The sequence below is a fragment of the Gossypium raimondii genome, chromosome 11, assembly GCF_025698545.1.
Source record: "Gossypium raimondii isolate GPD5lz chromosome 11, ASM2569854v1, whole genome shotgun sequence".
Classification (NCBI taxonomy): Eukaryota; Viridiplantae; Streptophyta; class Magnoliopsida; order Malvales; family Malvaceae; genus Gossypium; species Gossypium raimondii.
In genome coordinates, this window is record NC_068575.1 from 56252900 (window position 1) to 56280101 (window position 27202).

At 35.0% G+C, this 27202-nt stretch overlaps 2 protein-coding genes and 1 pseudogene across 2 annotated transcripts; 1 reads left to right on the forward strand and 2 right to left on the reverse strand.

Annotated features, from left to right (window-relative positions):
- Positions 1 to 125: 125 nt before the first annotated feature.
- Positions 126 to 1222, reverse strand: LOC105802639 (ubiquitin-related modifier 1 homolog 2). Its single transcript, XM_012634400.2, has 4 exons — positions 1090 to 1222; positions 731 to 806; positions 523 to 605; positions 126 to 434 (listed from the first exon to the last, which is right to left on the reverse strand). Exons 1-4 carry the CDS (start codon positions 1110 to 1112, stop codon positions 317 to 319), a joined length of 300 nt encoding a protein of 99 aa, XP_012489854.1. The 5' UTR covers positions 1113 to 1222; the 3' UTR covers positions 126 to 316.
- Positions 1223 to 1664: 442 nt separating this feature from the next.
- On the forward strand, positions 1665 to 26671 carry LOC105800925 (peroxisome biogenesis protein 16-like; annotated as a pseudogene).
- Positions 15202 to 22497, reverse strand: LOC105802636 (phospholipase D gamma 1). Its single transcript, XM_012634397.2, has 12 exons — positions 22340 to 22497; positions 21924 to 22001; positions 19713 to 21818; positions 19228 to 19344; positions 18166 to 18360; positions 17798 to 18043; positions 17552 to 17620; positions 17297 to 17444; positions 16664 to 16812; positions 16217 to 16390; positions 15815 to 16012; positions 15202 to 15676 (listed from the first exon to the last, which is right to left on the reverse strand). The coding sequence occupies exons 3-12, from the start codon at positions 21510 to 21512 to the stop codon at positions 15383 to 15385; spliced, it is 3390 nt and encodes a 1129-aa protein (XP_012489851.1). The 5' UTR covers positions 21513 to 21818; positions 21924 to 22001; positions 22340 to 22497; the 3' UTR covers positions 15202 to 15382.
- Positions 26672 to 27202: the final 531 nt, after the last annotated feature.

The window sequence follows — 27202 nt, forward strand, 5'->3', positions numbered from 1 at the left end:
CAGGAAAACACAATCGATTGGATTCCATAAAGTCCTGTCGGTCTTAGAGCTTGCAGTAATCCTTCTCTTTTCAATGAAAATGATTTAAGATTGAAAAAAGAAAGAGATAGAACCAAGCAAAAGAATACAATGAAAACTAACTTACAGCATGCATTAATCCTACATAAATTAGCACATAACAATGGTGACATTAACAACATGAGAGGTTAACACTACAAATTTCATTGCATTTTCATATAACATCAAAGGCAAAAACACTGAAATGCTCTTCTTAATGTTTGTTAACATATAGTAACTATATCCTTAGATGTCCATATTATCCACCGTGCAATGTTGAGATAAAAACTACCAAATCCTTCTCTTCCAAGGTAGTATCAAGCTGGCCACTCAACTCCCAATCGCAGTCATTTACAAGGACAAGAACACCAGGTCTCCTGCATTAACCACAGACCACCATCAGTTAAATGGCTTGCCTTTAAGATTACAATCCTAATTCAAAGACTAAACTTTTGCAACACTTACACAGACTCCCCTTTCATGAACATTTCAGGTCTCTCCTTGATCAAATTGGTACGAACCCAGGCTAGTAAATCCCTCATGCTTAACTGAGAAAAGCACAAAACAAAACCCAAGATTTTTTACTATAAGTCAGCATAGGTATATGTTACATTAAATTCCTCGTAAATTAAGCAGCTAAAAACATCCTGAGTTTGTACAAAAAACTGCATACCTTATCTGCTCCTTTTGGCAGATCAACGTTCACATTATGAATTTTAACAGATTCGCATAAAAGCTCTAAGCCTCCACTGCATCGAACAATGAATAAACATTAAAAGAAGCAAGAATAAGTAAAATAAACTAGGGTTATTAGCTCAAGAAAAAAAAATTAGCTAGAAGCAGATTGAGCGCATAATTAGGAAATTTGAAGCAAACCCATGATTATTCTTATATATTTCCTTACCATTTTGATTGATTGTGGCACACAGAGAATTAACAGTATCAAAAACAAGGCAAATTTATTTTATTTAAAAAAACAACAACGCAATTTCAAACCAAAACAAAAGCGAAAAACATGATTAAAAATCTTACCCGAATTCAAGGGTCAAATGCATTTTGAACAAATTTTGCAGAAATTCAAGAAAACCTAATCGTGATTTTACGAGGTGCCGCTTTGTATTCACGCAATAATTACTTTTCAAGGCGTCGTTGCATGATATATTGAATCATCAATTCTTTGGGCTGGTAATTTCTGGGCTTCAAATTCTTGTAAATGGGCCTCGCTTGAATAAACATATCCATTTATTAAAATATTTTCAACTTATTTATTAAATCGTCTGAACTCGCATAGTCAATGCTTGCTCATTGAAGTGCAATCTTGTGCCCCAGTTTCCATTTTTAGATTTATGATCGATACTCTGTTTTCATCACATTAGTCAAGAGCATTATGTACAGACTGTAACCAAAATTAGTGATATCCTACATTACAGTATAATGCATACACACCTTTTTCGATGCGCCATCTCCATCTCAACTTCTCTGCTAAAAGGAAAAAAAAAGTTAATTGATTGGCTGTTTGCTAATCTGGTTTTCTTCCAAAATTTCAAATTTTGGTGAAGATTGACCATCAGTGGGCTTGTTTGTGACTTGATAAAGTTTGTTAATCAATGGAGGCTAATAAGACATGGGTTAAGGAGGAATAAAGACTACGTGCACGCCTTGCAATATCTTGCCAATGTAAGCTTTTCTCTGTATGCATCTTTTTCCACTTGTTTTTTTTTTTTTTTGTTGTTGTAAGCTTTGATTTATTATACAAGAAAAAGCAGTATTCTGCTACAAGAAAACATCAAACAACTGATCTATACACCAACAATCAACAAATCAAATCACCTATACGTCAACTAATGCCCCACACTTGACAGACAAGGTTATTTACAGTATCATTTCTATTGATTTTAGGAGTTGACAATCTAACTCTTACAATGTCTTTAATCAATTCCAGCAACTCCAGTTTGAATCTTTGTTGGCTCCTAAACTGCCGACAGTTCCTTTCTCACTATATCCCATAAACATGAGCATTTCAAGCCAACCTAAGAACCACTGTAATGAAGGCTCTTCTTTTTCTCCAAGTCCCAGGTTCCTGTTTAATTTGCAAAGTTTGAGTATCTCTTGTGAGATTCTTCTAGAGTAAACACACTCCACAAACAAGGGGCCTCTAGTCTCTTTATCTGATTTACAAAGTATACAACTTTCATCTATGGTCATTCCCCAAGCCCTTATTTTATCTTTCGTCGTTAGCCAGACTAATGTAGCCAACCAAGATATAAATGAATGCTTAGGAATATAAAGAGGGCACTAGATGACTCTACTCTAAGGCACCTTGCTAGTCTTTGGCCTTATTTCCTGCCAAACCTTACTCACTTGATACCTCTGTCCCTGCACTAGCCAATCTCTTACTTGAAAAACCTTAAAAGCTTCATTTCTTAATCCCATCAATTTCTTCCAATCCCAGCTACTATTTTGAGCTAAAGGTAATTGCATAACATGTCTTCCCCTTAGCATGCAAGCATTAATCCAAGCAATCCACAATGAACCAGCTTGGATAAGAATGGCCCAAAGGTGTTGAATTATACTTGCTGGCAAGATCTTTAAGGCCCAAGCCTCCATTTTTTTGGCTTACAATTTGCTCCCAACTCAATCTAGCTACTTTAACTTTTTCATTTTGTCCCTTCCATAAAAATCTCACACACATTTGATTCACCAACTTAATCACTGCCTTAGGTAGAAGAAAATGCTGTGCCCAATAGTTCTGAATGTGAAACAAAACAACTTGAACCAACTGAGCCCGACCTGTGTAAGACAAAGTTTTAGTGTCATGGCAACCTTTTTCAGCAGAGGAGCACAATCTTTTACTGTCAAGTTCCTTGCAACAAGTGGTGCCCCCAAATATCTTACTGGTAAACAACCCAATGTAAAACCAGTAAATTTATGCACGTCCTCCAACTCAACTTGAGACATACCAGCTGAGTAAACCTCACTCTTTGAAGGATTCAGCTTCAACCCATAAAAAGTATAAAACTGTTCAAGAATGCACTCAACTCCAACAATAGACTCAAGCTTTCCTTTGACAAAAATGAGAAGATCATCTGCAAAACATAAGTAAGTTTTATGTTTCGGACCCTAGGATGGTAATGAAATACCTGGCTAGCTGCTGCTTCATCTAGTAACCTTGATAGCACATTCATAGCCATCATAAAGATGTAGGGGGGACAAAGGGTCTCCTTGTCTAATCCCTTTTGCCCTCTTAAAGTACCCTTCCAAACTACCGTTAATCGATATAGAAAACCTGGATTTAGTAATGCACCCCTAAGTACATGAAATAAAAATTTGAGGAAATCTCATTGCTTTGAAAACAATATCCAAAAAATCCCAGCTCGCTGAATCAAACGCCCTTTGTAAATTGATCTTCAATGCGCATGTAGGAGAAAGAGAAGTCCTCCATATCCTCTAACAAGCTCCTGAACCAAGAGTATATTCTCTGAAATACTCCTTGCTTGAATGAAAGCTGACTGATTAGGCGCAATGCAGCTTGGTAGAAACTTAACAACTCTATTCACCAAAATCCCTGTAATGCAGTTATAAATTACAGAGCAACAAGAAATTGGTGTGTAATCTTTGATGCACATAGGATTTGTCTTCTTTGGTACTAAAGCCACAATTGTAGAATTAAAAGTAGGCAAGAGCTTTCCTGTTTCAAAGTAACTCTGCCCTGCCTCTATCACATCCTCACGCACAATCTCCCACACTACCTTAAAGAAATGAGAGGCATAACCATCTGGTCCAGGTGGTTTATCACCATCTCGAGAAAATATAGCCTCCTTTATTTCCTCTCTTCCCACTGATTTCATCAAATCCCTCTGCTCAACCTGTGATAAAGTCATTGGCAACAAGTCTTTTAGGAATTTGACAGAAGGAACTGCTTCTTTGTTATCGTTCACTCCCAAAAGCTCTTTATAATATCCAACAATCTCCTCTGCTAGTTCTTCTTGAGGTTTAAGTCTATCCCCATTTTCATTCATTAGAACTTTTATTAAGCTTCTACCAGTTCTACATTTTACAACATTGTGGAAGAAATGGGTGTTCTGATCCCCCTCCCTTATCCATCTAATTCTAGACCTTTGCCTATAGTAACTTCCCTCTGCTACTAGAAGATCCCTGTACTGCTTAGACAAATACGTTAATTGCTTTTATCAAAAAAAAAAAAAAAACGTTAATTGCTCCACCAATGCAAGATCAACATTGTCCACCTTGAGTCTTTTTAACCTTAGAAATAATCTAGTCAAAGGGTTACCCTCAACTGGCACCTTACAAGAATTTTCTACTATTTGCAAAAACTCTGGACTTTTTTGTCCAAAAATATAAAAATTTATAAAGGCTTGGATGTGACAATTCCTGATACGGGGGTTGCGCGCGGACCAAGATCGAGTTGCCAAGTCACGGGAAACTCCTACGAAAACCCTAAACAATCAGATCTGAAACGAAACAAAAATTAAAAGATTAGAATTTTGAATTTCCAGGATCCGAAATAAAATCCCAAAACAAAGAAAGAATCAAATTGAGAATAGAAATAAGTGTTAATAAGGGTTCTTGAAACCCTAAAGGAGATTGCGATTCTACCAATTGAACACCAAGATAGTTTTCCCAAATTTGAAAATTTAATTTCACCCAAAAGAGTATGGAAGAACCCTAGAAATTGGAGATTTTGGGTTGATTCCTTAAGATAGAAAAAGGTGAAAACACAATAAGAACAGAAAATAAATTAGATAAGATTCAAAGACAAGCGAAATAAAGAAAGAATTGACAAGAAGAAATTAAAAGATAAGTCCTAAGCACCTTGAAATCCCGAAAGATCTCACAACTCCTTCAAACGGCTCCAATCTCCCTCCAAAGAATATCAATGGCAAGAAGAAGGTGAAGATGGCTCCCACAATCAAAAGATTGTTAAAACAACTTCTAAAGAAAACTCAAGAGAGAATTCTTGGAGAAAACTCAAAGAGAATTCTCGCACTTAAACAAATCGATATTTTGATATATTTGAGAAGTTATTTACAAGGTGACTAGCCATGCCTTTAAATAGGCCTTATAACTAGTCCTAATCTAATTAGAAAACTAAAATAAAAAACTCCTAATTATTTTAATATGGAAATTCAACCAAGGGTCTTTATTTGGGACTCTGGGATTGAATATTTACATAAAAATTAAACTAAGTAAAAACAAATAAATAAATAAATAAAAATAAAAACAAAACTTTACAACTTGGGCCACTTTAACAATTTGGCCTGATTTTCAACTAAGTATGGGTGGATTTCTTGATTGGGCTTGGAATCTTCTTATTGGGCCTTGCCTTTAAGAATTTGGGTTGGGCCTCTGTGACTCGTATCATTCCCCCCTTTCTCAAAAAGATTCGTCCTCGAATCTGAAAAATCAAATGGGGACAAGTCAGCCACATTGAAAGATGGACATGTTTTAAAGCATTCAATCCTCTCAAATTGTTTCCACAAACCATGAATAAATCGCGAGTAATAAATCAAATGGTAAACGTAATCGTCACAAGTAGGTATTTGAAAAGGTTTACACGGTTCACAGAGTTGCACAAGCATACCATGCATTAATTGACGGACTATAGATTCACTCACACATGCATCATAAAAATTATTAAAAATAATAATCTTTTTATCAACCATCAAAACAGATAGATCATCAATAAATAAAATAGGACAGTCAATCATGTTTCGATCTAACTGTTTTACAAAAATTAAATCATCAACATGATCTTTGTCACTATCCGAGGAGTACAAAGGTGTTTCAAAAGTTTCAAGCATCTTACCTTTATAATGAGAAGAATAAGGGTCGATTTTACCTTTTCCATTTAATACAAACCTTCGCTCATCGGGGGCATAGTGTAGTCGAAACTCCGTTGTTGAGTTAACCTTTGTCAAATGCAACTCAAACTTCATGTATAACCACAGAAACTATTTAAGGCACGAATATAAATTGAAAACAAATTTGGTAAATTTCGTTACCTTATTCAAAAACCAAGTATCAAAACAATAGAAAGTATTTGCACACAATAGATGATGCTTGATTTTCCAACAAAATATACCAAAATAGATTCCGTGTTTAAAACTTGATTTTGATTAGTCATGCCAAGTGTAACAAAGATTTCATTAAACCAATCAAGTTAAACCATGAGGGTTTTCGCATACGTACCAACTTACATTCAAAACTTTTTTTATTCACCAAAATAGATTTGCACAAATTCGCAGATTTTACACAAGGCAAATCAAGAGAATAACAACTCATGCTTCCTTTCTTAGTTCGTGGCAATCCTAGAATAAAATCCGTGGATAAGTCTACCCATGGTGAAATAGGAATCGGCAAAGGAGTGTAAAGGCCATGAGGCATTACCTTAGATTTTGCTTGTTTACATTTGATGCACTTAGAACATACCTTTTCGACATCCTTCTTCATATGTGGCCAATGGAAGTGTTCTATCCCACGTAAAGGTGGTAAACCTTTAGGGGACTCACTAAAAACATCCACATAATCCTGCAAAAGACATTGAAACACACTAGGCAAATATCCATTAATGTTAGATAGAGATAAATAGTTTTGCCTAAACCTCACAAGGATACAAGGTTGTTTATTGAGTAGGGCTCTCCGCACATCTTTTTTTGTTGCAATCAATTTTTCTCTCTAGTTTTGTCACTTGGGATTCACTCACCTTTGGGCCATTTAAATTTTGACTTTTTCACTACTAGCCTCTTTTCTCTCTGTCTTTTAATTTTTCCTTTCTCCTCACCCCCTCACAAAATTTCATCATTTTTAATTGATCTTTATATACATCATTGGATTTAAAGGAGCAAGAGTGAATTTTCGGCCTTTAAACACAAGAGAGTATCTATTGAGCTTGCCTTGGTGTGTAACATCACGATCAAATTGCCAAGGCCTGTAACAGCCTGATTTTGGGGCTAGATGGAACAGTGGTTTCGGGACCACAAATTCGACAAGAAAAAAATTTATTTTAAAATTATGACATGGGTTGCATTATGATAGGAATGTTGCATGAAAATACTGATATGGTAAAATAAGAAAATATAGTGATAAAAAGGGTAATTGAGTTATGTCAACATTGGAAAGTATATTTATGACATATTAATCCAAGAAAGGATTAAATTGCAAAAGTGAGAAAAGTTTTGTTGCCCAAGAGTAAATACTCAAAACTTGAGGGGTTAAAGTGTAAATATGAAAAAGTTGAAGGACCAATAGTGTAAATATTTTAAGGGAGGAATAATCTAGAAACTAAGAAAAAGTGGATGGATTAGGACCAAATTGAAAAAGGTGAAGAAGTTTGAGGGGCTAAATCACAATTTTACCAAATTAAGTGACGACTCAAGGACGGAATTTTAAAAGATCATAAAGGGCAAAATGGTCAATTAGAAGAGAGAGAAATCTAGAAGATAATGATGATGTTGGAGATATTTTAGATTAATAAATAAATAAATATTAGTTTATTAATATTTTAATTTGATTTTTTAATGATATTATTTTATTGTTATTAATTTATTTAGTATATATATATGTGGAAAGAAGGATGAAAAGTATCCATCCATTCTCACCATTTTGCATGCATTAACGTGAGAAGAAGAGGGAAGAAAGAAAGCTTTGCTTTCTTTACAATTTGGTCCTTTCACCAAAAATCCACCATTTTCACTTAGAAATCAAAAGAATTTCCATATCCATCAAGAGAGAAAGATGGCAAGGAGACTATGGGGAGCTAGAATATCAAGTTAGATTCAAGAAATAGAAGTTGGAGGAGGAGAAAATCAAGTTAAAGATTGAAATCAATGGCATAAGGTAAGAACATCAAGATTTTTATATACTTTTGAGTTTGATATTATTGAAAAGTAGGAAATTAATGTTAAGGTAAAGTTTCATTATATAAGGTTCTATATTCTTGTTATGTTAGTAAAGGAAATAAGAGAAAGTGATGAATATATTGAAGAGAAAGGAAAGGAAAGTGTTATAAATTTAGTTATCAACATTTTACACTAAAATAGTTTTGAAACAGCAGCAGTAGTCTGACTTTGAAAATCTACCAAAAATCATATGAATTGAATTAGAGGATGAAAAAAATATGAAATTAAATCTTATTGAGTCTAGTTTCTCATAAAAGAAACGGTGTAAGCAATGGAATTGTAAATTATGAGATATAATAGGTTTTGTGAGATAAGGTCAGAATGATTTCGGGTTCCCCTGTACTGACTTTGGAAAATCAACAAAAATTGGAGAAAAATAATTAGTGGCTTAAATTTATATGTTTAAATCCTTACTGAGTCTATTTTTAATGTAAATAAACGGTAACATCATCCGAATCTCGTACGATGAGATAATTAATTTTTAGTGAAGAAGGGTCGAAACTGTCAGACAGCAGAATAGGGATGACTTTAAAGAATAAACTGTACTTATTGGCTAAACTAAAAATTCTTAAAATTTTATGGTAAGAATATATGTGAGTCTAGTTTCATAGAAAATTAACGGATCTCAATTTGGAGTTTTTTAACTCAAGATATAAATAATTTAGTGACTATGACTCAAGTGGACAGCTTTGAATGAATATAAATAAATGTGAAATTATAGATAATGTTACATATAAGCATGTTATATATATTAAGGATGTGGAATGGAGAGGAGGAGGAGGAAAATAAGTGTATGGATATTCTGCTAGCATGGGTTTGCATTATAAATGGTTAATTTGCATGATTTGGGCTCTGGGACTGAATTGAATAAAAGTAAAACTTTAGGGGTAATTTTGGAAAAATGTAAAAAATGACCAAATTGCATGAAATGAGTTGTTTTATTAAATGAAAATTTAGTTTTAGATCAAGATCGGGTAGAAAATCGAGAAAAATGGAAAATTACTAAAATGCCGTTGTATCTTGGTATTTCTGCATATCAGCCTGGTAAGTTTGTATGAACTATGTTCTGTATAATTTTAATTAAAGTGAATGTTATTTTATGATGAATATTATATGGATATGTGTTTTAATATTGAAATTGAATTATTATTGGTAATATGTACAATTATTAGATGCAAGTGAGATGATTATCTAAGCTTGATTGTGGTTGGTAGGAAATGTTACATTATTTATGTTGTGAAGAATTATAAAAGCATGTTAATAATTTGAAAGTTTAACAATTTATGGAATTTTATAGTTATTAGATGTTTTGAAATGATTATCGGAAGCTTGTTGGAGATATATCACATTATCCACTGGTTCTATCGGTAATTTTGGATGACTTGATTCTGGTTATTATGGCGTGTATAAGTTAATTTGGTTAACGTTAGCTCATTAATGTTTTGATTTTGATTGGTTATAAATATGAACGTTAGGTAAAAATGAAATGTCTGAAAATTAATTAGTAAACTCCGGTAATGCCTCGTACCCTATTCCAGTGTCGAATATGGGTAAGAGGTGTTACAAGGCCGTCCAAGGAGCAAGTGTGCCACATGCATTGGGACCACATCACACCATACCTCATCCTCGTAATTCCCGAGCTTAAAAGTGATCAAGGACTGTTTTGTAACCTTAACTTCTGAGCATTCATTAAGCCACTGAAGGTGATACGGCTTAGGGTGCTCGATACAAGGTAACTTTAAGGAATCCACCAAATAACTGCTAACTACATTTGAACAACTCCCACTATCAATCATAAGTGAACATAAGTTACCTTTTATAAAACACCTAGAATGGAAAATATTGGTCATTTGGTTATCACAATCGTCTCCCACTTGGATGTTAAGGGTGCGGTGGAGCATCTTATTATTATTTTTTGGACTACCCGCAAAACAAACACTCAACACTCAAAAGAAAAATTAGCAAACCTCACCGTTAATCACTCAAAAAGAAAAATTCAAATTCTCAATGAGGTAGAATTCAATCTTGTGAGTTCTTTATCGGAGTTTATATCAACCAATTAGAGAGTGTAAACCAAACTACCAAAGAATCCTAATTTGCACTAGGATGCCAAAAACTGACGAGACACCAATTGATTTGTGTTGCACCGAGGAAGGATTGTGCACACGTTTAAATCCTACTAACACAAGAAACAAGAAGGTGTTAGATATTGTAAAGGGAGAATAAAAAGCAAACAAATGAAAACCTACAGCTAAGAATCAATAAAAATTGTTGAAAACAGAAAACCCGAAAAACTACGGAGTAACTTGACAACTTCGTTCGAGGTGTTCCCAATCTCAAAAAATCACGAAATTAAATCTGGAATGTCTTCAAATATTGAATTTTTGATCTGGAAAATTTGGGAATCAAATTCAACCCGCTGAATATTTTTTAAATTTTTTATTGGATTTCGTCTTTTTTCGATTTTTTGACTTTTTCGAATTATTTTTTTGCGGGAAATATTTTTGTATATTCAATAACAGTGCTAAAAATATGTATGTAAAATTTCAGATCAATCAGAAAACGTTTACCCACTCAAATGAATTTTTTTTCGAAAATTTTTCTGGGTAAAACTGCTGTTTGTAATTTAAAAAATAGAGATCAGTTTAGAAATCAACCAAGAACACCTAAAACGCCCAAAATCTGATACCAAATGATACGCGGGTTGCGCGTGGACCAAGATCGAGTTGCCAAGTCACGGGAAACTCCTACGAAAACCCTAAACAATCAGATCTGAAACGAAACAAAAAATTAAAAGATTAGAATTTTGAATTTCCAGATCTGAAATAAAATCCCCAAAACATCAAAGAATCAAATTGAGAATAGAAATAAGTGTTAATAAGGGTTCTTGAAACCCTAAAGGAGATTGCGATTCGCCCAATTGAACACCAAGATAGTTTTCCCAAATTTCAAAATCTAATTTCACCCAAAAGAGTATGGAAGAACCCTAGAAATTGGGGATTTTTGGGTTGATTCCTTAAGATAGAAAAAGGCTGAAAACACAATAAGAACAGAAAATAAATTAGATAAGATTCAAGACAAGCGAAATAAAGAAAGAATTGACAAGAAGAAATTAAAAGATAAGTCCTAAGAAGCCTTGAAATCCCGAAAGATCTCACAACTCCCTTCAAACGGCTCTAATCTCCCCTCCAAAGAATATCAATGGCAAGAAGAAGGCTGAAGATGGCTCCCACAATCAAAAGATTGTTAAAACAACTTCTAAAGAAAACTCAAGAGAGAATTCTTGGAGAAAAACTCAAAGAGAATTCTGCACTTAAACAAATCTGATATTTTTGATATATTTGAGAAGTTCTTTACAAGGTGGCTAGCCATGCCTTTAATAGGCCTTATAACTAGTCCTAATCTAATTAGAAAACTAAAATAAAAAAAACTCCTAATTATTTTAATATGGAAATTCAGCCAAGGGTCTTTATTTGGGACTCTGGGACTGAATATTTACATAAAAATTATACTAAGTAAAAATAAATAAATAAATAAATAAATAAAAATAAAAATAAAAATAAAACTTTACAACTTGGGCCACTTTGACAATTTGGCCTGATTTTCAACTAAGTATGGGTGGATTTCTTGATTGGGCTTGGAATCTTATTATTGGGCCTTGCCTTCAAGAATTTGGGTTGGGCCTCTGTGACTCGTATCAATTCCTCTCTATCCAAAACCGGAGTAGCTAAACAATGATCTGAAATCTGAGGAGGCAAAAACTCAACAAAAGAATGGCCAAAAGCATTAAACCATTCTCCATTAATCATCACTCTATCCAGTTTTCTAGCTAAATAACTCTCCTTTTGTAAATATGACCAAGTGTAAGTTGGACCAAAGTATGAATGATTTTGCAATCCCAAACCATTTATGCATTTCTGAAACTCTTCTATATCCCTCATCAATTGACTGCCGCATTGAGATCCCAAGCTCTCCTTAATGTCAGCAATGACATTAAAATCACCAGCTAAGAACCATGGATTACCCCCAACAGCTTATTGAATATCCTTCAAATGTTCCCAAAGTCTGCCTCTTTCTCAACCCTCATTTCTCCCATAGATTGCTATAAAATAACCCTGCTTAAAAGATGCTTGAAAACTACAAGTAATACTTTGATCAGTAACTGCCACTAGCTGCAATTGAACATTATTTCTCCAAACAATCCATATCCTTCCATTTTCAGCTTCACCATAATTATGTAAAAATCCCCACCCTTGAAACCACTTATCAACAAACACTTGTGCATTATTATGCTTAATCCTTGTCTCCAACAAACATACAATATCAACATTAAGCAAAGAAATTCTATCTACAATTTTCTTCTGTTTAGAGGAATGGTTCATTCCTCTAACATTCCAAACCACCCACTTCATTAAGAAGTTGATGGAAGACCTCCTAAGGTCGATACTACTACCTTATTAACTCTTTTTCCTCTATCAACTTGATATTTCCCTTTTTGTTTAAGAAACTTCATCAAATCGGCCACCCCAGCAACAACTACTCTAGGTTTCCTAGAAGAATTTCGTTGTCCCTCGTCCACTTCATGCTCACTGAAATCCTGGGCTCATTGGTTTTCTACCAAAGCAAATCTGTTAGTTGAACCTAACAAGGCACCCTTACCCTTTCCTTGTGAGCTCCCAGAAAACTTGTGCTTACCCTTGTTAGTACCCTTTGCTTGTAGTTCAGCCATAGCAGCCAAATCACTTTTACTATGAGCTTCATTATCCGGAAAGACTCCATCAACCAAACTTAAATCAGACAAAAGAGCATCTTGGGTTCAATCTCCAACTTACTCTTACCAATTCCAACTGCCTCAACTTTAGCCTTAGGAACTCACACCTTATTAATCTCCTTTAGCTTTTTGGGGCAACCTTTGTCAACATACCCAAAAATTGAACACTTCGAACAACGTTGTGCCATCCATGGCACCTCAACCCACACTGTTCCAGTTGAGTCATCCTTAAGGACTATATCAATTGTTCTAGGATTAATCTGATTAGCATCAATTTCCACACAAACTTTCGCATAGGCCAACCTAGATTGTCCAACTGTAATTGTGTACATGTATAATGGAACACCAATGGCTCTAGCAACATAGCTTACTCCAATGCCAATATATAGCTCTAATGGAATATGACTAAGATGTACCCACACAGGCAATTTATGCAAATCAAAATCAAGTCGTTTCTTGCCTGGTTCCCATTTACGAACAATCACTGGTTTATTCTGAATGTGCCACGGCCCATGGTCCAATACCCAATCACGAGCCTCCCTTGTTGCTTCAAATTTTTCCCAAAGTAATTTCACCGTCTTCCGCTGTAAACTGAAGTTGGGCGATTTATCAAGAAACTGAGCAACAAGGGAGAATTGCAAGACCTGAACACCAGCACCGAAAACTTCCGGCGGAGGTGCAACCATAATACTTCCATTATTGTTCAATGGAGGAAAGTATTGCAGAGATTGATCCTTATTTGCAACAAATAGCTTCCTCCAATCCATCACTTGACTAGAGCTTTCCGAAATCTCCATCCACAAATCCCCAATTTCAATCTCTCTACAACCCTAAATAGAATCTCAAAGAATACAATCCAGAAAAAAACAACGACGACAACCGAACAAGAAAACAAGAGGTGAAGAAACTCAAAAGAATCCCCTCAACTATGATAGACTTGCTTCCATACGCTCAAGAGAAATTTTTTTTCTTTCTAATTTTGGTTTTTTTTGAAACGTTTAGGTGCATTAAATCTATCGTTACTGCTTGTGCTGCCAAATATTAGATATTTAATCTGCCTTTCTCCAAATGTTATATCGTTAATTAGTTTAGAGTGGTTGACTTTCTCTGTTTCATTTATGCTTGTCTAAGTTTTGGCTACCGCCTCTCCCTTCTTTCTTTTGCCATACACGAAATGCAAAATGAAGAACATCAATTTGCAACGTAAAATTAAATGAAAAGAACAAAGAAATGACCTTTTACATGTATTTTTTGAGATATTGGATCAGAAAGCTCACTAAATGAAACGTTATTTTATTAGTAAGAACCATGATTTTCTACAAATTTGCAGTCTTTCCACCAATGTGGATGGTACATCTCCCAAGTTTTTGGAATCTATGAACTATGGTTTTTTATGTTAAGGTTGAGCTTGTAATGCAGGCAAGGTTTTGTGAAAGAGTTTGGACTGTATTTTGAAATTAGAGTGTTGCTATCTTATGCTGTTATTGAAATTTGTCCTACAGGGGTTGACATGGCTTCTTCCTGAAGGGTTCTCCAACTCAGAGATAGGGCCAGAAGCAGGTTTTTGTGAAACTTTAGTAAAATTGGCTACTTCTTTGTAGCTTAGAAATTGATGAAGAGTCACTTACCCTGCTCCCGACTTGATTTAAAGTAATTATCTAATTGATTGCTTCCAAAGCTTAGAAAGAAATGTATTAGCACACAGCACTTTAATTGTAGTGATTTAAATATATTTTTATTAGGATCCAATTAAATGGGGATCGTGGACATTTTTTATTGCACAATGGCCGAAACTCGTGCAATCTTGAAGGAAGGGCGTTGACTGCTTTGAGCCGATCTGGAGAGGGTGCAAGGATGATATGTGACCCTTTACCCACTGGCGGCAACCGCAGCGCCGAAACGAGCGTCCACATAAGTTGTGGATCAACAATGGAACCAAAAAAGCAGGCGGGAAGGGGGCATTCCGTACCGTGCATTGTGATGGGCCAATGGGGCCACCTTATCGCATTGTCATGTCATGTGATGTGGGGCGTGGGACCCAATAGGGAAGAAATGGGTGGACCCAAGGGGACCGTTTTGCACTGTTCCCAAGGTGGTGGTCCCTACGGTTAACTCGGCGGTCAGATCCAGCGTGGTGGTGGTCACTCTCGAAGTTTAATTTTCATTGCCGTCCCCCCCCCCCCCCCAGGTCTCTACGCTTTTAGCCGTTTCATGTTTATATATTCACAAAAGAAACCACGAGCCCAACACCAACAAAATAATTTTATAAACTAAACTAATACACATCTAGTTTTATATTAATAATTGAAGAATTTTTAATTGAAAAAGAGGAATTCTTAAATATCAAAATAATATATTTTTTAAATCTGTCAAGATTTTAGTCATTAGATTTTTTAATATGAAAACGTGACAACAACAATACTAAATAAAACATTAATAGAGGAAAAATGATGCTAACAAAAGAACAAAGATTATTTCTATTTGAAACGATGAATATAGGCAAGTACAAAATTTGTTATGGATTTGACTATACAAATTTGTATAAAACGGACTTTTAAAACTATATAGTATAAATAAATATTTCATTTATAGTTTCGAAACTTTATTTGTATAGTAGATATAGTAACAAATTTGGTTAAATTGTAAGATTTTCTTGTATGCCAAGAAATGAGCCGACAACGCTTCCTCCAGTATCAGGGAAAGTTTCAGATCCAGGAAGGGGCCTGACCTTACCCTTGGGGTCCACTTCAACCGGGTACTTTAGCAAATGCCCTCTCATCTCTGTCACTTCCTCTGCCGCAAATTGTCTCCAATTCAGTTTAGCCATTTGATTAATCCGTCTTACGCACTCAAGGCTCTCTGGTCGAGCGAAGCAGTCCTCGACTACTCCAACATGTTCTGCCCATAATGACATCCTATACCCATAGATCTATAATAAACAACACACAGTTAGGCATATAATGGCGAAAATACAAGAAACAGCCGTGTTTGTGTTACCAGGATCACATGGTTCATTAAGTTAACAAGGGAATTGTATCATTAATACGGATGTAATTGAGAGGGTTACCTGTCCAAGGGGACTAGAACGTTTTGCTGCCCAAGTATGTTGAGGTTGGTAAGCTCCCATTGCAATCTCCGTGTCTCTGGTACCCTCCATGGAGCGTTGATTGATGTTTGCAGATCCCACTATTATAAACTCATCATCAACTATCATACCTTTTGAATGGACATAGATCATAAATCTTCGACTTTTTCGACTAAGAGCCTGGAATGCAAAAACCAGAAAAATATATTACTAGTGTAAGAACTTCAGGGTTATGCTTGAGATATTCAATCATGGCTCTTATCCACCTTGGAAGCCTGGCCAAAGCTTTTGGGTCAGGTTTGAGGGTCTTAGAACACCATGATAATGCCCAAGACGTTGAACTACCAAAAATAAAAAAAGGTTTTAGGGACATGTATAGATTACCTCAGGAGTATTGGCAGCCTTAGGACTTTCGTCAATAGGAGGTTGATATCCATCAAGCTCACGATTGCCAAGACAATAGAAATTAAGAAAGTCCTCTGGCACGTAAGTACTATCAAGCCCAGCCTCTACCAAAGCCCTGTAAATAGTCTCATACATCATTGACATGGTTTTGTTCTGCAATGACAGCAACAATTCAAGATCAATGGCCTTTTAATATCTAGTTTTAATCACAATTGTTTAGTTAAGACAAAAAGATATGATTCTCAGAGAATTCATGCCAAAGCAGTATAAACAAAGTCTTAATGCTCGAAATGAACCAACAGTGTCAAGCAAAAGCTTGTGTAGGACTTGCTCCAAAGCAGACATCTTGAGGAATTCTATAAATTATGACAATAATACAGTCAAAGCTTTAAACATTTTAACAAAAAGTTTTTATTAAAACTCTACCTGCCAATATAAAATCCTTTGAGTGGCAGCGCCTGTTGGAACACCCTCTGGCCACATTGGAATAACAACATATGCAGCAAACCTCTCATTTGCTTTAATTTTACTGGCTATCTTAAGAGCAATTTCCATTGGAATTAAGTTGTCAGCACCTATGAAAAGAATGCAAGGTTATTGCGTACCGAACCAAACTATGAACAAATGCCTTATTATTCCCATGAAAATTTCCATAAAGCATCCAACACAAGAAATATCAGATAACGCCAGGAACAAATAGGACTAACAAAATATTCATATTAGTATTTAGCACATGGACTTGATACATTGATAATCTGACTGATATGTTTAACCAAAAAGTTTGGTTCTTCATCTTTTTACTTTTATTTCTTCTATACATATATATATCGAAGTCTAAGATTTTTACCACTTTCTAATTAAAACAGAAATGAATAGTATTGGTGCAAAGATTGAACCAATATTTACTGAGCCCCAACAAACTCCATATATTAACCTTATTCAAATGCATAACTCGTACATCCAAGCATTCCAAAATTGCCATTGCAAAGCAAGGTCCATGCAACTTTCTCACTTTAGTCACAAAACATGACAACCATCAAAAACTAATTTATGTCTTACCTAAATTTTTATAAGAGCTCCAATTGTAAGAGGATCCAAGGAAATACTGATTCTCTATATAAATGAAATGCTGGGCAGCACGAATGGCCTTCACATATGCTGTATGTATGCTCATATCAATAAGGACGTTCTTACCGCACACCAAATTCTGTCATGGAAACAATAATCAGTCAGCTTCTACACTGGAAACCCTAAGAATATATAATTAAGCCCAAGTAAAAGAAAAAGCAAATCAAAGGGTAACCTTCTCTTTACCTTGCTTGTTGCATCTTTTGGATCCTTTGGAAAGCCTTTAACAGAATTTGAATCAATCGAGCGAAAAATCTGCATGTGAAGCCCCAAAACAATAAATAAAAACAATCCGTTTGTAGAAAACTAAAAGTCAAAGTCAAAGCAATTTTTGAAAATCACATTCACCAAGAAAAACCTATGACTTATTTGAACTTCACCCACTAGACTAACCCATTTATGACAAAAGCCAAGATCAAGTAGCAAAATTACCTGAACATGCCAACGTTCTGGATCATTCTCATTCTCAGTAAAATCAGAAACTCCCATAATGTCAGGAATTCTTTCTATCCGCAGCAAAGCATCATCAAAGGGCTTTTTTAATTTTTTAAGTCCGTGAGGCTTGGCTGCCTTCAACCAACGTTCCTCAAAGTTGACCAGAACATCATATGCAGCTGGGCCATCAATTTTACTGTGCATATCATGCCAAGGTTCTCTTGGACAACCAACCGTAGAACCCTGCTCAAGTAATTTGCAATTAAATAATGAGCAGGTAATCTTATATACTGGGGTAGAGAACCGTTGTATTTGCAGCTGTCCAAATGTCATAAAACAAAAGAACAAGAATTGTAAGTAGTTACCGTATATGTTGGATTATGATAGTCATCCTTATGATATGTTTGAAGTGTCCTAAATAAAGCATGATCTGGATTATCATACCGACCATCACATAAGTCAAGGCCACCAACAAAAGCAATAATTTTTCTATGATTGTTCCCAGCATCAGCATCCACAATTACAGTTTTCTGATGATGTGTATAAATCGTTCCAACTTCCTGATGATTAATTGCATTAGAAAAACATAGTGCTTTAGCCAAACATAAGGAACAGGACAACATATAACAAGCTCAATAATCTAGGTATGGCTTAGTGTTTACTCTCAGGAGAGTTAACGTCCAAGGTTCCAATCCCCTTGAACCTCCTAAGATATACCAGCCACCACCAATAAATAGAACTGATAACAAGACATTTAGCATACGAACTAAAAGATTTGCAATTTCACAGGCCTATGAGAAATTTAAAATCCACTAAAAAAGGAAAACAAAAACAAAATTGCGGAATGGTATTCACCATCAAATTTAGACAACAAAACTATATCCCTATTCAAATGAGATAACAGTAACATGAAGTAGAAGGGCTCCGGTTATTTTTTTGAAAGGTTGATCACCATTATGGTATAGATGCAAAAATGGAATTAGAATTTGGTCTATGAATTATTCTAATATATATCCATAAAAAGGGATTTGAAAGACCTATAGGATTTCCCTCATTCAGCTGTACTCTGTCAAAGTTTGGAAGTGTAACTTATAGATGTAAAAAGTTGAAAATACTACTTTTGGCAGTCAAGAAGCCAGAGTTTTTTTCTTCATAAGTATGAAATCTCCAAGCTGAATACACTTTCTGATTCCCAAACCCCCTGTCCATACACAGTTGGTAGTAAATTGCAAAGTGCAACCACCACACGTACAACAATAGTGCAAACTGTGACTCGAGAATCTTAATAAGGCTGATAATGATTTCCCCACAGTACAACAATCTAGCGGTAACGTCTAAGGATGTCAAATTGAAGTGGACAAATTTGCAGAGTTAGGAATGCATTTATGAGATAGAATAGTTAAAACAAATGGTTGTTTAGACCAAACCTTTTGTTTGACCCAACTATGTTTTTTTCCAGCAATGCGAGGACAAAGTAACACTTGCACCGAAGAGTGTTTGAAAAAACTGCGTGTTTCCTCATCATGGGTAGCCATTATTCCTTCCTGTATTATCAATTTAAAGATGTTAATTAACAACCATAATAAGAAAATCTTTTCAATGTTGAAAAAGTGATAAACTCCTATCTTCAAAAAAAGGTGTAATAATAGTACACATGTAGTGATCAAAATTTACATGCTCTCATTGTCATCATTCATTTTGAACATGTTATTTCTCCATTAATCTGATACGCACAATGATCACCATCTACTTGTATTGTCATTAGGTTTAAACACTTCATTATATTGAACCTAGTTAACCATGAACGGACTAACCATTCAGATGATAGGAAATAAGGTCCCAGCTTTGCCAACATGACTGGTAACAATGAAGCTACTATGTATGAGAAATAACGCAATAATAAGTTACTCACCGTTTTGTACCCCAATATGCTTCTTGAAGTAGGATCATCCCATAACAAAAGTAGCACTCTAACTCCCTCCTGGGACTTCGACCTAAGAATATCACCCAAAGTGCAATCTGAAGCAGGAGCAACATCGCGTACCAGCCTAACTTTATGCCAAACTGACCACCCTGTAATGTAAACCAAGCGCCTGGCTTGACGAATAGCATCAAATATGTCAGTCCAACACTTTCCTTGCACAAAGTGTATCCCCTGATTGAGTTTTATGTTTGGAAGACACCCATCAGGAACATGGGCATCTTGATAAAGAGTCACTTTACCCCCCTTCCGAAGAGGAAAATATGTACCAGGAACCCCCACATATTCAGGACCTGCTCCAACACCCTGATGATAGAAGCTCAATTTCTCCATTGGTGTGTATTGAATTGATAATTTCAAAACAGCTCCAGGCTTACAGGGCTTTCCAGCAGCATTCAGAACCGGGTAGGTTCCCTCAATCTTTCCCCCTGCGTATATCTGCTCAACTGGAATTGCTACAACTCCTATAATATCTGACCCCAAAATATCACTGTCTTTAACAACAAATTGCACTTCAGCAGCATGATGTGCGACAGGGACATTGAAATGTTGCATCCAGACAGGGTTTTCATTATTGCTGATCACAAAAGTCCTTCCTATAACAGCACCAGCAACTGCAATTGTGACATAAGGATCACTTGTAATCTTCTCGTCCGAGCGCCCTCCAACCTTTTTTGAGATATTTGAAGAAAAATTCGCAAACATATCGCCTAAAGTCCTATGGAACATATCCATGTTGGGAAGATTATTTGCTTCAAGAACCCAAATATCTAAATTTCCATGTAGAAGCAAAACTCTCAATGAACCTTTCTGGAAAGGTACAATCTGCATACCCTGCCCTTTTTGTGATCCATTAAATGAATCATTATGGGAAAAAGTAGACTGATTAGCCGAATCAGCTCGGCCTAAACTAAGCCCCTCCCAATTACTAGATTCACTTGCATAATCAGGTGTTGAAGTAGCAGCGGGCAATGGAGGCCCCAAAGGTGCCAGAGGTGATGCAGGAGCTGATGGATGGCTACCAGACAAATGCATATTACTCAATTGATGATCTAAAACTGGGTAAGCAGGTGAGGCACTTCCCGAATTTGCTGCTAAGGAACTTGTACTGTCTTGCCTGTTATGACCAGAGAAGCTATTGTGTGTGGAGAGGAGCTCGGAATTACTCAACTGATGATCCAAACGCGGGTAAAGACGTGAAGCACTTCCCGTATTTGCTGCTAAGGAACTTGTACTGTCTTGCCGGTTATGACCAGAGAAGCTAATGTGTGTGGAGAGGAGCTCAGAATTACTTTCAGGAGGAGTATATTGTGCAGGTTGTTGATAAGAGGAGGATGATTGAGGAGGATATTGTGAAGGCTGCTGATAAGTGGAGGATGATTGCGGGTTACTTTTTGGAGGTGGGTAATGACCAGATAGGGATTGCTGGTAAGGATTAAAAGTTGAACCATACTGAAAACTACCATGATATTGGGGAGCAGGTTGGGAAGAATTTGGAGGTATTGGGTGTGAATATTGATAAGGAATTGGTCCAGAATAAGAATGAGAATGTCCATAGTCAATGGGAGCTGAAGCAAGGGCATGGACTGGGGGTGGATACATATGCAGTGCAGGAGGGTATTGGGGAGAGTTATAAGGGTATTGATATGGCGGAGGCGCATATGGATCTTGATTTGGAGGAGGGTATCCATGGTGATAAGGGTAAGGATTTTGGTGTGGGTTATTATCCATTTCTTATATCAAATTAGACGGTATGAAATCAAGTAAGCAACAGAAAAAACCAAGGAAACTTTGTTCTTCATACAGATAACAAAAAAAAAGGAACCCAAACTCAACTGTGTTTCTCAGTTTCAAACTTTCAACGGGGAATTCAAGTGAAATACTAATTCCAAGACTAAACTTTCAACGGAGAATTACAATCCTAATTCAAAGACTAAACTTTTAAAACACTCACACAGACTCCCCTTTCATGAGCATTTCAGGTCTCTCCTTGATCAAATTGGTACGAATCCAAGCTACTTAATCCTTCATGCTTAACTGAGAAAATACGTACCATGAGTCAGCTTAGGTATATGCTACATTAAATTCCTCATAAATTAAGCAGCTTAAAACATCCTGAGCTCTTGTAAAAAAAACGCATACCTTATCAGTTCCTTTAGGCAGATCAAAATTCACATTGTGAACTTTAATAGACTCACACATAAAAGCTCTAAGCCTCCACTGTATCAATCAATGAATAAACATTAACAGAAGCAAGAATAAGTAAAATAAACTTGGGTTATTAGCTCAAAAAAGAAACTTAGTTAGCAACCGATTTTGAGCAAAATTAGGACATTTTAAGCAAAACCCATGATTATTCTTATATTTTTGTTACCATTTTGATTGATTGTTGCACACAAAGAATTAAAGTACCAAAAAGCTGCAATTCTATTTGATTTTGACTAAAAGCAAAACCAAAAGCCTAAATAAGTAGAGAAGATTTTATGAGATCAAAATAGAAAAAGAATAACGCAATTTCAAGCAAACACAAAACCGATAAATATGATTACAAATCTTACCCAAACTCAAGGATCAAATGCATTTTGAACCAATTTTGCAGAAAAAAAAAAACCATTCGTGATTTTACTAGGTGCCGTTTTGACTTCGTGTTCACGCTAAAATCAAACTCAAGAAGGGTCAGATGCATTTTCAACGCGTCGTTCTTTGGTCTAGTCATTGCTGGCCTTCAACTACTTCTAAATGGGCTTTTTCAACAAATATAAAGCCTTCTCTCAATCTTTATATATTTTGTTTAATTTTTATTCTTTTTTAATTAAATTTGATCTTTAATCTTTTTAAAAAGTCTAATTTAATCGTTAACATTTTAAAAAGAGTCAAATTCTTTTTTTTATGAGAATATGAACTAAAATATTAAATTTTTAAATATGAAAATTCAAATAATAATACACATATATTTCATGTTATTTTTTAAAACTTTTTTTATATTTTTTTTTTAAATTGTAAATATTTTAATTTTTATACTTTTAAAAAATATTTGTTAAGATTAACATATAAAATAAATAATGTCATATCAATATGAAATTACATGTAGACTATTATAAGTTGTCATATCAAAATCATTAAAGTTTTTTTTTTAAATCGAAGATTAAATATAGCTTGATGATTGTGTATAGTCAATGCTTGCTCATTTAAGTGCAAAAAGGTCGATATCTTATGCCTGACTTTTCCTTTTTAGGGTGAATTTACATGCGCGGTGGGGTGTGATATGGTGATTTAATTACTTTTTGTCTTACATTACAGTATTTAATTTCACTGTCAGCGTTATTTTTACACCTATTATTAGAATATCTAATCTCATCATCAATATTATTTTTACATAAACGCATCATTGATCCATTCACACCCTTAGGGCACGTTTGGTTCGCTGTAATGGATTAGAGTTGTTATTGAATAGAGGTGTAATGAATAGAACTGTAATAGTAATTCAATTGTTTGGTTGAATGGAATGGAATAGAAGTGTAATGGTATTCTTGTATTTGGTTGAATGGAATGATGTTGTAATAGCATAAGGAAAAAAACTAAAATGACTAGAATACCCTTAGCATAATTTTTTTAGGTTGATGATTATTGTTATTGTTATTAAATTTTAATAAGATCATTAATATAAATAATAAATAATTTAATTTTTAACATAATTATTATTAAATATAATTTAATAAAAATATATAATTTAATAAAAATCTTAATATAATTATTCTTATATGAATTTACTAAAATCATAATATATAATAGTATAAAATAATATATAATCTATTTCATTATTTTTAAGCATAATACATATTTAATGTGCTAAAATATCATTAGTGAAATAAGTAATTTAATTATTCTACAATAAAAACAAAATATTAGAAGTAATAAATAACTTGAGAATTATATTTTACATCCAAACATAATATTCATATATTAACAAAAGTTACATAATTTCATTAGTTTATATGTCATAATATCCAAACATAATATTCATATATTCATATATTAATTTGATGTGCAACATTTGGATTATAATTTCCTTTTTATTTTTTGTTCATTATAACTTGAGAGAGATTTCCCAAAGACAGGATTTAGATTAGAAGTATTAAATTATATTTTGCATAAACATAATATTCATATATTAACAAAATGTATTTCATGTCAATAAGCTTTTCTCTATGTATATTTTTTTTCCACTTGTTTCGGCAGGTTATAGCTAATTTTATATTGTTCTAAGTTGATGACGATTATAATTTTGGTTTTTGAAACGTGTTACTGCTTGTGCTGCCAAATATTAGAATCTTATATGGTTGATTAGTTTAGAGTGACTGACTTTCTCTGTTTCATTTATGCTTGTCTAAATTTTGGCTACTGTCTCTACCTTCTTTTGCCATAAATGAAATGCAAAATGAAGGAACATCAATTTGCAACGCAAAATTAAATGAAAAGAACAAAGAAATTGCCTTTTACATGTATTATTTGAGATATTGGATCAGAAAGCTCTCATTAAATGGAGCGTAATTATATACCATGATTTTCTCTGCAAATTTGCAGTTTTCCAGTTAGCAGCTCTGGTAGATTTAATATTCGATACCATTGTGGATAATATATCTCCCAAGTTTTTGGTATCTATGGACTATGGATTTTTATGTTTGAGCTTGTAATGCAAGCAAGGTTTTGTGAAAGACTTTGGACTGTGTTCTGAATTTTGAGTATTGGTATCTTATGCTGTTATTGAAGTTTGTCCTACAGGGATTGACATGGCTGCTTCCTGAAAGGTTCTCCAATTCAGAGATAGGTCCAGAAGCAGGTTTTTGTGAAACTTTGGTAACATTGGATACTTATGTATAGCTTAGAAACTGATAAAGAGTTCCCCTGCCCCTTCCCCCTACTTGATTTAAACTAATCATCTAATTGATTGCTTCTGAAGCTGAGAAAGAAATGCATTAGCACACAGCACTTTAATTGTAGTGTTTTGAGTATATTTTTTATTAGGAATTAGGATCCAATTAAATATTTAAATGTGGCATCCCCATCCCTTCTTCCTTGGTGTCTGCATATCTAAGTAAAGAAGATGAAAAGTTTTCCTCAAGTCGTATCTTCTTTTTCGTTGTCTGTAGTTTTTCCCTTTTTGAACAATTTGGTACACTTATGCAGTAACTGCAACTTTGGGCACACTCACTGCCATCAACGAGCATATAATCGATACTGCCCCTGAAGAGAGCCATACTGGCTTGGCTGACCCTTTGTCATTCCCTTATGGGTTGTACATATCTGCACTAAAGGACTTGGGAACTTTGGTTGAAGTTGTGGCAGAGCAATACTATGGTGATAAGAGATGGAATTTTATTGCTGTTAGGAAGCTACCAAGTAAGAAACATTCATCATCTGAGATATCCACTTTAATGGTGTGATTCGTTGGGTGGAAAAGTGGAGGGATGGGAGAGGGGGGAAAAGTGAAAGGACAATAAAATTTGAGTGTGCTTGGTTGGAAGGCAAAGTGAGAGAAAAGAAAATAGGAAGATCACTATTTTCCATCCCAATGCATAAAAATCGATCCTTCCAAATTGAAAAGATGAGCCTTTCATATTTCTTTCCATTTTTCCATCTCTCCTTCCAATCACACCTATAGAAAGAAAATTTATGCTTTCCATCCTTCTAGTTTTTTATCCCTTCAATTTTCTATCTTTCGAATTTTCTTTTCACCGTACCGAGCAAAGTCTAAATCTTCACCTAAGCTATTGTTTCTAATATTTTGGTGTTAAGCCTTCACCTAGTAATTTGGTAGTTGCTGTATATGACGGTGACGGTTAGATTAGCTTTATTCCGGAACTGTGGATATAAAATGCTTCTGCATGGAGGAGAGACACCAGATGTTGGAAAGATTCTGATGATACAAGTTTACAACATAAAATTGGGGGCTTCCCTTTTGAGCCGATTTGGAGGGAGTGCTCGGATGATAACTGACCCATTATGGGTGCAGAGAAGTAAACAACAGCATGCAATTATGAAGCCTCAAAGTGATTATTTTGTTAAAATTTCGTGATTTAATACTTATATTAAATTGATGGGGAAAGTTCACCAAAATTTGCAATTTTTCCTTTTACAGCTTCAACTATTGAAAGGCGTACTCTCTCCATGATTTTATCGGAGAAGTGCGTTAATGGAGCTGTATTTATTCTCGGGGAGGTACTCTTTATTACGAGGCCACTTATTGTTCATTAGAAGATATGGTATTAGATCATGGATTCCTTGGTTTCTTTCTCTGGCTGTGGACATTATTGGAATGGGCTTTGTATCACATCTTACGATACCAAGGAAGGGTGGAAGAAAGCAACAGTTCCATCTTTCTTGCTCTGAAAGGATGATGTTAGAATCATTAGATAATTTTCAAACTATCAACCTTTGGCTTAACATCTTTAAACTCGAGCTTTCCTGATTTGAAGTATTTGATCCAGGTAAAAAGAGAGAGCCGTTCTTTAACAAGTACACCAAGTAGTTGATAAAATTTTCACGTACTTACTTCCTAGTTTATGTCTTTCTTTTTCCCATACCTTTCCTAATCTATATTTGGTCTTTAGGCAAACACTTGAAAATACTGAAAAGCTATTGGAGCCTGTTCCACTGATTGGAACCCTAGCAGGTACACTGGACAGATTCTTTCCCCTTAAAATATCTTGAATTCATTGACATCATGCCAACCATATTATTGATCAAACTAATATAGGCAGAGTTAACATATTCGATGTTGTCCTTTTGGCAGAAAAATTGTTGAGCTTGTAGTTGGAGCTCAAACAAGGTACACTTATGTCTGGATCTTAAAGAGTGAAGCTGCAAGCATTCATGGTTCAAGGCAGTGAGTTCTATTTTTTGGTCGGATACATGTTTTTGTTGCTGTTGTATTCTTTAACCAAATTTATAATATACCAGTGTGAACTGAGCCTATGATGCAGTAACAAAAGACTTCCATTGAAATAAAGTCTCAATTAACACCAAATTCCAGGTTGAATATCTAAACAACCCCTATTTTTAAATCTTAAAATTGAAGAGAATCAACGTGATCCGAACTTATCAACTCACATTCAAATAAGCCAAAAAAAAAAGAAGGCACTTTGGGAAATGCCAATCATAAACTTGATCCAAACTTTGTAATTGTGTTTCAATTGTAAATCAACCCCTTCTACTTGATTAAACCAAAAAGAAAGAAGTGGTCCAAACTATTAAGAGCGGATGGGGGTGGAGGAGGGGAGGTGAGGTCCCATTGTCCCACCAGAAAGATGAAGCGTCCCTCATGTATTAAATAATCAAAAAGAGGTGCCCCAATGTCATTAGTGGATTGTGGTGTGATGCAGGCTAATAAAGCCCTCTCTGCCCGTCCCCTCGTTGCAGCT

Coding starts and splice junctions, on each gene's coding strand:
- LOC105802639 (XM_012634400.2), bottom strand. CDS start 1,112: ATGCATTTGACCCTTGAATTCGG. Junction 606..730: donor TGCCAAAAGGAGCAGATAAG/GTATGCAGTTTT, acceptor TGCTTTTCTCAG/TTAAGCATGAGGGATTTACT. Junction 435..522: donor TTCATGAAAGGGGAGTCTGT/GTAAGTGTTGCA, acceptor TGGTTAATGCAG/GAGACCTGGTGTTCTTGTCC.
- LOC105802636 (XM_012634397.2), bottom strand. CDS start 21,512: ATGGATAATAACCCACACCAAAATCCTTACCCTTATCACCATGGATAC. Junction 16,391..16,663: donor AAAGGATTTTATATTGGCAG/GTAGAGTTTTAA, acceptor CTGTCATTGCAG/AACAAAACCATGTCAATGAT. Junction 16,013..16,216: donor AGGCTGCCAATACTCCTGAG/GTAATCTATACA, acceptor TTTGCATTCCAG/GCTCTTAGTCGAAAAAGTCG.